At 43.4% G+C, this 12,725-nt stretch overlaps 1 protein-coding gene across 2 annotated transcripts in view; it reads right to left on the bottom strand.

Moving 5' to 3' along the window:
• The window catches only part of LOC139276055 (calsequestrin-2-like), a 55,507-nt gene that overhangs the window by 26,951 nt on the left and 15,831 nt on the right, over positions 1-12,725 (bottom strand). For both annotated transcript variants that reach the window (XM_070893474.1, XM_070893473.1), the window contains 5 exons: positions 7,705-7,816; positions 4,156-4,229; positions 3,050-3,180; positions 2,191-2,236; positions 1,387-1,441 (listed from right to left, as the gene is read on the bottom strand). In XM_070893474.1, the coding sequence (XP_070749575.1) occupies positions 1,387-1,441; positions 2,191-2,236; positions 3,050-3,180; positions 4,156-4,229; positions 7,705-7,816 (418 nt within the window). The remainder of the gene's footprint in view (positions 1-1,386; positions 1,442-2,190; positions 2,237-3,049; positions 3,181-4,155; positions 4,230-7,704; positions 7,817-12,725) is intronic.

Here is a 12,725-nt window from a genome sequence, read left to right as displayed (position 1 = left end):
GAAGTGCAAGTACATAACAATGTTGAGTAACAACAGTCTACGTAACAAGTTACTGGACTTCAAAGTGACTCATTGTTTATGAAATATTTTGAGATATTTCAACAAAATAAAGCTATATGGATCAGAGTTGAAGAAGTAAATACATTGACTTGCGCTGATCACCCAGACCACTTCTTGAATTTTAAAGATCAACAATTCTAGAACATGTCAAGTGTCATTATCCCCTGATTAGCCTTTCAACCAGCTTCAGGTACCTCAGCAGCAACCCTCTCAGTACCCGGTGAGGATGAAACAAGACTTGTTGAAATGTTGTGATACAATTCTTTTTAAAACTACTGCTATAAATCCCATCACAGGTACTTTTGGCTTGTTGTTATCATGGTGCCTTAGCTAAAAATATTTAATGTACACAGAAAACATTCAAATGTGCTATATATTAAATATTAAATATATACAGCAGATTTTAAAAAAATATATTCATCTCATATTTGAATTACCTCACGCATCCAGATACACTGGGGTAGAAATTGCCCCCTCTTTACCGCCCCTAAGAACAGGGGCAGGCAGTTGGGCTGGGGGCGGTGTAAACGATCCCTTACTGCCCGGCGGCGACCCCTTTTCGCCCTGCGAGGGAAATTGCCCTGCGGGAGCATTGCGGCTGCCGGTTGGTGCCCCCGACAGCTTGTGGGCCAACTTCAGATAATGGCGGCCACGGGTTCATCCCAGCTGAAGCCCTCCCTGGTGGCCCAGTGGACGCCACTAAAGTGGCTGCGGAGCTCACAGCGGCCCTCCCCTTTAACTGAAGGGAAGGGACGTTGCTACGTGTCAGCGCGACACAGCACGTCCATGTCACGCTGACATGCTCAGCGCAGCACTGACGTCACCGCCCACCTTCCACCCCTCAATCGCCCCAAACACCACCACAAAGGATTTCAAACGTTTAAGAGGCCAAAATCCCTCTATTATCCTGCCCATGGATTCGGGCGGAGAATATTCATTTAATTTGAATTATCCGCCCCGTTTGGGGCGGAGGGCAATTTCTAGCCCACTGTGTGTAGATTACACAGTATGCATATATGAACACACACACAAAATCATATACATATTAATTTATCATTAGAATTAAAATGACAATTTATTTACCTAGGTTATAGTTAGAATGTGGAATGCTCTGCCACAAATCCTTGTTGAAGCAAAGGTCCATAAATTATTTTAAAAGGGACTTAGATAGCTACTTAAAGGAATATTTAAAAGCATAGGGAACAAGTAGGGGAGTGAGATTAACCTAGGAGGTTAAACATGAGGCGAAAAATATGTGATGGGCTGAATGGCCTTTTTCTGTGCCATAACATCCGTGATTTTATGATCAGCTTTAATGGAAATTACCAGGATCTTCTTCTTCAGCAAAAGCAACAATTTGGATCCCATCCATGTCGTCCTCCTATACAGAAATAAAATCACAAATTTGTGTTTCATTGTGAGGGATTTATGGATATTTCTAAATGCTAAAAGAAAGAACTTGCCATTATATTTTTCTTTCACATTTTCAGGAGATCCTAAAGTGCGTTACAACCAACAAATTATTTTTTGAAGTAGAGTCACAGTTGTAATGTAGACAAATGTAGCAACCAATTTGCACACAGCAAGGTCCCACAAACAGCAAGGAGATAAATGTCCAGTTAATCTATTTTGATGGAGGAATAAATATTAAGTTGGACAACTTCCCTGCTCTTCTTTTTACATCCACCTGAGCAGGCAGCCAGGACGTTAGTTTAACATCTCAGATAAAAGATGGCACCCCTAACAATGCATTACTCCCTCGATGCTGCATTGAACTGTCAACCTAAATTATGTGCGCAAATTCTGCAGTGTGGTTTACACCCCATGGCCTTGTGATTCAGAGGTAAATGTGCTACCACTGAGCCATGCTGATGCTATAATAAGTACAATTTGTATTTTCCTGAGAAAGGAAGAGAAGTCTGAATAGCTGGTTCTCCCAATCTGTGTCTTCTACTTTGTTCTGCCTATTCACCTCTGCCTCTGCTACCTTAGCCCGCAGTACTTGTCTTGTGTCCCTCCATCTTTCTTTTGTATCTTTATCATTGATAAAATAAATTGAACTCTAAATTTAACATTTTCCCACTCTCGCTAATAACTCAAAAAAGATCAATCATTTCAGGTTGGTCTTACCCATGTCTCAAACACATCCTCTGGACGCAGTTTCCTGAGGGTTGATCTGAAAAAAGAACAAACACAGTTTCAAAAACAGTTCCTATGTTCCAGTGTTAAAGATTGTCCGCCTGTCTCTCCTAGTGTAGTCTCACTCTGGGCCATGTTCATATACTGCCTCGCTACTGATTAGGGTACAGTAGGATAGTGGTTATGTTACAGCACTAGTAATCCAGAGGTCTGGTGTGATGATCTGGAGATGTGAGTTCAAAACCCACCATGGAAGCTGGGGAATTTAAATTCAGTTAATTAAATAAATCTGGAATCAGTAATGGTGACCATGAAACTACCGGATTGTCTTAAAAACACATCTGGTTCACTAATGTCCTTTAGGGAAGGAAATCTGCCATCCTTACCCAGTCAGGCCTATATATGACTCCAGACTCACAGCAATGTGGTTGACTCTTAACTGTCCTCTGCAGTTCAAGAAGGCGACTCAACACCACATTCTCAAGGACAATTAGGGATGGGCAATAAATGCTGGCCTTGCCAGTGACAGCCACATCCTGGAACAAATAAAAAAAAATTCAGCTGCTCATTCTTCCAGAAAATCAGAAATTGAATCCAATGTCCAATCAGGACCTCCCTATGATGGCCTAGCCAGGAGGGAATACAATAGATGACCTTCTGCATGACCACCTGCTCAGAGCTGTATGACAGCAACTCTTCCTTGGATTTCCCAGCCCCTCCTGTAGCTTCCACAGACTGGAAGCTCACATGGGGTAATCACAGCAGCAAATTTAACAGATCATCACTCCGCTCCAGACACAGTTACGTTTAAATGAAATCAATTGCACAATACAGCCACTCAGTTATCCACCTTTTATGTTCTTGAATAAATTCCACGATTTCTTCCTCTGAATAGGGTTTATTAGGAATTGTGAGCGAGTCATCCATGAAAGGCTCGTAAAAATCCACCTCATTCATCTTCAGTGAGAGTTTCTTTGCAACCTAAACAGAGGAGTGCGTCAACCAACAAAATGATGTAGACAAAGGGATAAACTTAAACAAATGGACACCACAGTAATAAAACTGTAAGTGAATCTGGCAGTGATTTCATCTGACATGTCAGCCCAAACAGTGGGAAGTGACAAAACGTATATTTCACAACAAGCTAATATAAATCTCCATAGAGCACAGCAATGCAACATAACAGTAGTGCCATTAAAAGCGATTTTTTTTCCACATGGGCTTTGTATAGCTATGGAAAAGCTTCCTGCCTATTATATTCTAGCCCTCTAGATATAAAGGCTAACATTCCATTAGACTTTTTGATTATTTTTTATATCTGATTACTACATTTTAGTGATCTGTGTACATGAACCCCTAAATCTCTCTCCACTGGTCCTAGCTTTTCACCATTTAAATAATACGTGGATCTATCCTTTTTTGGTCCAAAATTGTTGACCTCACACTCAACTGCATTGAAATCCATCTGCCATAGTTTTGCCCACTAAAACTATCAATGTCTCTTTGTGATTTTATGCTCCCGCCTATACTATTTACTAGCCACCAATCTTTGTATCATCGGCAAACTTGGATATATGGCTCTCTATGGTGTTATCTAAGTCATTAATAAATGTAGTGAATAGTTGAGGCCCCAGCACAGATCCTGTGGCACACTACCAATGTTCCCGCTAAGAATCGCACGTGGCCACGCAGTAATCTGAAAGGTCCCGCACTAACCACTCACCGACTCTTACATTGTAACTATTGCGCATGCGCAGAAAGTTAAAGGGACCGCGCACATTAAAAGAAACAGGTCATGAAGAACAAAGCGCAGCTTACAGGGAACTTTGGACATCACTAGTCACTTTTTTCTAATTCGAGTCCATACCCGTTATCCCTACTCTCTGTCTTCTACCGCCTAACCAATCTCCTAACCAGAGCAATAAGTTGCCTTCAATTCTAGCTTTAATTACTCACCCCTTTATTAAAAGTTGCAAAAAATTTGATATAAGGGTGGAAGTGTTCTGCTGCATCTTCGAAGGCTTTGTAATCTGCATTAGAAAGAGGAGACAACATAGGAGAGAATGGAAGAGACAAAGATAGAAATATAGATAAATATAGATTAGAATTTTTCATATATTTTAAAAAGACATGATTATGTAAGAAAATTATACGCTGGCTCCACAATTCCCAGCAGTGTGTGTTGTGGGGGAGTGGGGGTTGGCGGGGAACATCCTCATGTAAATTCTGGGATGCTCCTGCCTAGAGCCTCTAATTCTGACTTGCTAACGTTCATCGGATCAAGAGGAGGTCCCTTCATTACCATTGCACTGACAGGTACCCATGCCAGTAGGGGTGCATCTAAGGCACTACCCATGGTGGAAAGGCCTGGAAGTCTGCCACAAATTTTCATTCGAGGGGTTGTGTTGGGTGACAGTTCCCTCTCCCACTCCCTGCCCCAGATAGAAGCGATAAATGTCCCCAGCAGCCCTGTGTAAGGGGGTGGGGGCTTTGAAATAATTCTCTATTAAAACATTTCTTTGGGGCCTAGTTCATTATCCTGGCATTGGTCCTCAGGTAGTGCCTACTTCTGCCATTTGGAAACTTGGTATGTCTGGTCTCACTGAGGGTCAGCAAAGTGGGAATGCCTGCTGTAAGAAGCCCCCAGCAACCCCCTTCCCTCTGCAACAATGGGTTTGTTTAGGGCAGACAGGGGTTCCACCACCAACAGGCCATCCCAGAAACTCCCCGGAAGGCCGAGACTTTGAGTATCTGGGTCCCAGTGGATTTCTGCTGAATTTACAGCTGGAGTGAGCTAGAAGGACTGTGGATTTTGGGGGCCTATATATCCAGATGGTCTGTATCTCTTCATTTCTATTTTTATGTCATTTGTTGATTCTAAAATATTATGGTCTTGAAAACTCTTTTATGACAGGAACAATAAATATTAACTCGGTGCATAAAATAGATAAGCATTTTACATTTATTTGGAGAAATCTATTTGTAAATGTAATTTAATGGGCTCAAGTTTCCACATGATTTGCGCCTGATTTTTAGGAGCAACTGGTGGAGAACGGACTATCTTAGAAATCGCAATTCTCCACATTTTTTTTTCTGCAGTTCTAGTCAGGTAGAACAGTTCTACTTTGGAACAGAATTTTTTCTTCAAAAGGCGTGTCCGGCCACTGACGCCTGATTTGAAAGTTTCCACAGTGAAAACGTACTCCAAACTAAAGTAGAATGGAGCAAGTGAAGATTTTTGTAGAACTGAAAAAACCTGTTCTACACATTAAAAAATCAGACGCAGGTTACAAATTAGGCGTCCAGAACGAGGTGGGGGGGGGGGGGGAAGGAAAGTCATTAAATTCTATAATAAATCCTTATTTATACTTATACAAATATTATACAAATAAATCCAACCTGAATAAACATTTATAAGCAAAGAAAAGATTAAATAAACCATCTTCCTACCTGTGTGAAAGTGCTTCAGCCAGGGAGAATTCTGCAGCCGTTCGTGCCGCTGAGCGGGAGGGGGGGGGGAGGAGAAAGCAGTTTGTTGTTGTGGAGGGGAGGGAGGGGAAGGAGGGGAAGGAGACAGCGGTTTGTTGCCGCGGAGGGGAGGGAGGGGAAGGAGACAGCGGCTTGTTGCTGTGGAGAGAGGGGAGGGAGGGGAAGGAGACAGCGGCTTGTTGCTGTGGAGAGAGGGGAGGGAGGGGAAGGAGACAGCGGCTTGTTGCTGTGGAGAGAGGGGAGGGAGGGGAAGGAGACAGCGGCTTGTTGCTGTGGAGGGGAGGGGAGGGAGGGGAAGGAGACAGCGGCTTGTTGCTGTGGAGAGAGGGGAGGGAGGGGAAGGAGACAGCGGCTTGTTGCCGCGCAGGGGAGGGGAGGGAGGGGAAGGAGACAGCGGCTTGTTGCCATGGAGAGAGGGGAGGGAGGGGAAGGAGACAGCGGTTTGTTGCCGCGGAGGGGAGGGAGGGAAAGGAGACAGCGGCTTGTTGTCGTGGAGGGAGGGGAGGGAGGGGAAGGAGACAGTGAGAAGGGTAACCTCAGTGCTGATGTGCTGATGGCAATGTGATTTTATTAAAAAAATGTTCAAAAATTAAACAGCTACAAAGAACTACAAAAATGGGCGAGTGCCAATGTTTTTTTTCACACTGAGCATGCACGAACGCTCCAACACGCACGCGCAGCGTTGCCGGCAGGAAAAAAACTAATTTAAATAGTACCCGCCCCCTCCCACTTACAAAATCGGCGCGAGTGTAGGCTCCGCCCCCCTGGGCGCCGCGCCAAACAGACAAGGAGCTGCAAAGCGCTCGAGAATAGCGCGTTTTTTTTCTGGCGCCGTTTTAGGCGCGAAAAAAGGGCGCGCAGCTCGGAGGGGCGCCCGTTTTTTATCCTGTGGAAACTTGGGCCCATTATGTCAGAGCCATGTTTTACAAACCACTTTAAAAAGGAATAAAAGATTGTTTTCATTAGCCAATGAAAAGTAAGCTTTGATCTACCAAAGTGTTATAAATTGCTGCTATTTTTTTCATTAGAGAATTGTATAAGTTATCACTATTAAAATTCCTCCGTCAGTCTGTCTGGGACTGCCTCTGTAATGACATGCTATATGCAATAAAAAGACTATCATATAACTTGCAGCTGCTTAACTGGTCAGCAGTGAACATTTCTCCAATTCGAAGTATCCAAACAATGGTATTTTGCTTCTATTTCAAAGTCAGATATCCAGTCAGACCAGCTCCTTTATAGAACTTTCTTCTTGACTAAGATGTAAGTTGATATTTTAACACTAATCTAGTATTGAGATTTTTTTGCAGGAAGATGTGAAAAGCAGGTTTGCTGTCCATAAGATGTTTTAAAATTGTTTAAAACATAGAGTTATATTTGTTCCGTGTGTAAATTTTCAGAACATCAGGTAGAAATTACTGTCTGTCTTATATCCTTGTACATATTCCGTTACCTGCTATTTTAACAGAACAGTTGACCTTTTTAAATAGGTTAATGCCTCGATTATAGTGCACAGGTGTATAAATTATCGGTGCAGCAAAATCGCATTTTATGGTTCATTATTAACTTAGTACACTGAATACAACACTTAAAACAAGACATCCTAGCATTCTATGGAACAGATAATTACGAGCAAGTTAATTCTTCTAATGATAAGATCTGACAGTAATTTCCAACCTCAATTCTTTTATTAAATTGTCATTCTAATCCTCCCCAAATTTAAAGATGTTTTAAATTTTACACACACAGCAAGTTTACCCATATCACTGATTCAGGAGGTTCACTGTGAGCTTCCTAGTGTGTTTACATACATTCACAATACTTTAGCAATAGCCATAATGTAGGCACAACTCATAAATTCTATGTTTTTAATATTGCAACATTTTGTATTGTTAAGTGAAGGTTTTCCGAGGTTACAAATCTTTCAAACTTAGAGTTAAGCTTTTAAAGTGATGCCTCTCCATCCAAAGTTACAGTGGCAAAACAGGCTGGAGATTATGACTGATGGTGACTCACGTTCAGAAACGTCACTTTTAAAGTATCCGATCAATTTGATCACTTCGTCAGTTCTTTCAAATGAGCGAACCTCCGCCCGAGATTCAATGATTTCCACTGGGTCTTCTGTCACCTGTTGACAAAACAAAAGCTCTGGCATTGATCTCAGCCTTAAGCAATATTATATTTTCTGCATTAAAAGAGACCTTCAATAATTTACCCCCACATTTCTGAACTAAATACAGCTGTATTGTGGCTATCACCTGTTCATAACACTGGATTTTACAACATTGTTGCAGGAAGAGGTGCTCTTCTGAGGAAGGGTTGTTGTTGTTATTTTCGTACCTTACCACTCTTACCCTTTGGTGAAGAGTAGATTTCCAGGCTAATTAACAGTCTGACAGGCCGCGATGTGAACGCTCCTTCCATGGCTGTAACTATCTTTATACCAGCCGACGGGGTGATTAGTTCCATATTGCAGGAGGATTTTATTGGATCACACAACGCATTCAATGAGGAGGTGGCCAACCACACCCAACAGACATGAGTATCCCACTGGATGGCGCCCCAGAATTCAGAGCCGGAGCTCCAGTCTCCACTTGAGGAAGGGTTAAGGCACATTATTAGGGCGCAACAAAGAGAGCGTTACTCTGCATTTGCCCAAGTTGTGCCTGCCCTTGGACTGTTTGATCCTGATACCAAGTGCCCAATGTGGAAAATTGTTTCACTCCCCAATACTGACATCCCTCACCTTGACTAACACTAAAAAAATCACCAAAATATGTAAAAAAAACTTAAAGAAACTAGAGTATAATTGACATCCTTGTACCTCTACAAACCAACATTCACTCCATCAACTTTATAATTTGTCCTCAATATGACAGTAGCAATCCAATTTTCCGATAAATACAAAAATGGAGTTGAGATGACCTACAGCGTAGTCTCACTTGTTCAGAGGGTGGGCCACATGTAATTTTCTGATTGGAGTCTCTCCCCCAAATTTGAATAAGTTACTAGCACATGAAAAGCTTGCCCAGCGAACTGGGCCTAAAGCACACTTAGCTGGAGCGCGTATAATCCAGATCTTAAAGGGCTGCAACCCTCAGTAAAAAGGAAGCTGTGGTGGTGAGTGAAAAATTGAGAAATGTTTTATGGTGACAAAACTGCCCTTGTTGATGAGGAGCTGGAAGTTCTACAGCAGGAAATGTACCAAAGGATGGTGGGCTTATTTGGAGATGAAGGCCACCCTCCATTAAATGCACAAATGTAAGCTACATGGAGGGAGCTCCTTGGCCAAGCCCGGTACCAGCTGTAAATGATATTTTGCTGATATCAGAAGGAAGGTGGAGGTGTGTATGCTCCTAATTATTCCATTCTTGTGGGACCCATCAAGCAGGAAACTCCCACACCCACTAAATGGTCAATTTAAAGCATCGTTAATAACCATTATTTTATTGCACACACTCTTTCATTGCGTCAAAAAGCATGGTACACTGTTCTTATAGACGCAGGTGATGGCTGAGGAACAACAAACCTGAGGTGCTACTTTGCTGTTATGGGGTTCTCCAGTTGGATTAGCAAAAGTTAGCCCTGTTCACTTAAGGGCCATCCCCATTGTTTTTACTCCTGCATCCGTCTGGTGAAAATGTAAAACTGCTTTTTTCATTGATGGAGTGAATGTCTTTGCTCGGTGGAGGAGAGTGGCGCCGATTGGAAGAAGAGTGGCAGCGATCGGGAGGAGAGCGACGACGATTGGGGGGATTGCGGCAGCGATCAGGGGAGCGGCGGTGATTATGGGGGGGGGGCGGTGATCATCAGAGTCGGGAGGGGGGAAATCATCTGTTAGGCCGCATGTAGAACTGGCTACTGCTGGCTAACTGAGGGCACACCAATCTTGCAGTAGGGGTCTAAAACAGACATTAATCCCCTTATTTCAAGAATAAACCAATCAAAGCTTGAGTATATCTGTATAACTTTCATCTTATATTGTTTTGTCTTGACCATTTCTATGGGCCCAAGTTTCCACATGATTTGCGCCTGATTTTTAGGAGCAACTGGTGGAGAACGGACTATCTTAGAAATCGCAATTCTTCACATTTTTTTTTCTGCAGTTCTAGTCAGGCAGAACAGTTCTACTTTGGAACAGAATTTTTTCTTCAAAAGGGGGCGTGTCCAGCCACTGACGCCTGATTTCAAAGTTTCCACAGTGAAAACATACTCCGAACTAAGTTAGAATGGAGCAAGTGAAGATTTTTGTAAAACTGAAAAAACCTGTTCTACACATTAAAAAATCAGGCGCAGGTTACAAATTAGGCGTCCAGAACGAGGTGGTGGGGGAGGGGGGGAAGGGAACTCATTAAATTCTACAATAAATCCTTATTTATACTTCTACAAATATTATACAAATAAATCCAACCTGAATAAACATTTATAAGCAAAGAAAAGATTAAATAAACCATCTTCCTACCTGTGTGAAAGTGCTTCAGGCACGGAGAATGCTGCAGTCAGCCTGAGGCGCCCGTTCTTCCCGCAGGGGGGGGGGGGGAGGAGGAGGTGCCCGTTCTTCCCGCCGGGGGGGGGGGGGAGGCGCCCGTTCTTTCCCGCGGGGGGGGGGTAGGAGGCGCCCGTTCTTCCCGCGGGGGGGGGGGGAGGAGGCGCCCGTTCTTTCCCGCGGGGGGGGGGGAGGAGGAGGCGCCCGTTCTTTCCCGTGGGGTGGGGGGAGGTGCCCGTTCTTTCCCGCGGGGGGGGGGGGAGGAGGCGCCCGTTCTTCCCGTGGGGGGGGGGGGGGGGAAGGAGACAGTGAGAAGGCTGCAAGTGCTGATGTGCTGATGGCAATGTGCTTTTATTAAAAAAATGTTCAAAAATTAAACAGCTACAAAGAACTACAAAAATGGCCAAGTGCCAATGTTTCCTTCACACTGCGCGTGCGTGAACGCTCCAACGCGCACGCGCAGCGTTGCCGGCAGGAAAAAAACTAATTTAAATAGTACCCGCCCCCTCCCACTTACAAAATCGGCGCGAGTGTAGGCTCCGCCCCCCTGGACACCGCGCCAGGCAGACAAGGAGCTGCAGAACGCTCCAGAATCGCGAGGTTTTTTTTAGGCGCCATTTTAGGCGCGAAAAACGGGCGCCCAGCTAGGAGGGGCGCCCGTTTTTTATCGTGTGGAAACTTGGACCCTATGTGTCATCAGCTCATGTATCATTATGTCCCACAGTTTCCAGTCATCTGTCCTTAATCCTTACTCCTCAATGTAATTTGTAATCAGATATTCATCAAGCTCGTTTTAAAGGTGTTAGTTACACAGCATTAATTTATTTATTCGAGAGTCTATTCCACAAACCCTCCTGTTCTGCTAATCTGAGTGCAGAGACTTTTCTGGGAATGTTAGACAGGTGTGACGAGTCAGTACCCTGGCCAACATTCCTGGGATTTATAAAATGATAAATGGTTCATTTAAAACGATTATGAATAATCTCTCAACTGCTTTCTCTCCCTCTTGTATTTGTAACAAGAGAAAGCAAAATAAAATTTAGCAGAAAGCCGAGCTATCTTTACCTCTGCAGCTCAACAAGTAGGATCTATTAGTTTTATATGTGCTCCGCAGGTATTAAGAGTTCTTTCAGTAACACTGGTCCAGCAGTGTCAGTAAAAATCTATCCTGATGTGTCACAGCTTTAAATTCAAGATTTTGATAACCCCAATTTATAATTTAGAGCTTTAGAATATATTATAAGCATATTTCGTTTAATTTGAAAGTAAAGCTCCCAACTTCAGCAATGAACTATTTGTCATACAGTTCGGAGTAGGCTTGTTTGCTGATGATTTCCACAGTGTTTAGCTACATTCACAACTCTTCTGATGATGAAGCAGGACTTGAATATCATCCAGACTTGAGCTGACAAGTGGGAGTTAACATTCATGGCAAATAAGTGCCTAATAGTAACCACCCCGAACAACAGAAAGCCCAGCCATCTCCCACTGGCCTTCAATAGCACTACCCTCACAAAGTATCTCGCCATCAACATCTCGGGGTCACTACTAACCGGAAGCTGAACTGAATCAACCGCAACTCCATGGCTACAAGATCAGGGCAAAGCTAAGTATTCTGTGATGAATGGCTCGCTTCCTTACCTCTCAAAGCCTCTCCACCATCTACAAGGCTCAAGTCATGGAGTTGATGGAATACCCAACACTCCGCTGGATGGGTGCAGGTGCAACAACAATCATGAAGCTCAATACCAGCCAGGATTGAGCAGTTTGCTTGATCATCACCCCTGCCACTGGACTCAATATTTACCCCCCTCCACTACATTGTGGCTGCAGTATGTACAATCTACAGAATACACTGCAGCAACTCACCAAGGTTACTTCAACAACACTTTCTCCCCTTGAGATCTCTACTTCCATGAAGGACAAGAGCAGTAATGTCATGAGAACACCATCATCTCCAAGTCCCCTCCAAGTCACACACCATCCTAATCTGGACACAGAGCACTGTTCCTTCATCATTGCTGGGTTAATATCCTGGAATTCCCTACCTAAAAACATTGTAGGAGTCCCATCACTACAAGGACTGTGTCAGTTCAAGTAGAAGGCCCACCACCACCTTTCCAAGACAATTAGGGATGGACAATAAATCCGGCCTTGCCAACATCGTCTATATCCTGAGAACAAATAAAAGATTGGCCTACCAGGTAAAGGCACTACACTGTGTGGTATTAAGCCATACAGGCCACAAGGTTACAAGTTTAATTGCCAGTCTGTGCTGACAACGAGATAATTATGAATGAGGAAGGCCATTTAGCCCATCTTAGTTCATCCATCCACAAAGACCCTAAAGTCCACTTTATTGTTTATAAAGTTTAAGGATTTTGCCTCCTAACTAATCCATCCTGGAGTCTGTCCCATGTATTTGTCACTCTTGTGTGGAGAACTTACTGATAGCAGTTTTAATTTGCCTTTTACTAGTTTGAACCTGTGGCCCTTAGTCCCTCCTACTGCTCATAATTTGATTGAAAGCAATATTCCATATTTTCCTTTT

This window comes from Pristiophorus japonicus, chromosome 11 (assembly GCF_044704955.1).
Source record: "Pristiophorus japonicus isolate sPriJap1 chromosome 11, sPriJap1.hap1, whole genome shotgun sequence".
NCBI lineage: Eukaryota > Metazoa > Chordata > Chondrichthyes > Pristiophoridae > Pristiophorus > Pristiophorus japonicus.
Note: the sequence above shows the minus strand (reverse complement) of the source record. Positions and strands in the feature narration are given on the sequence as shown.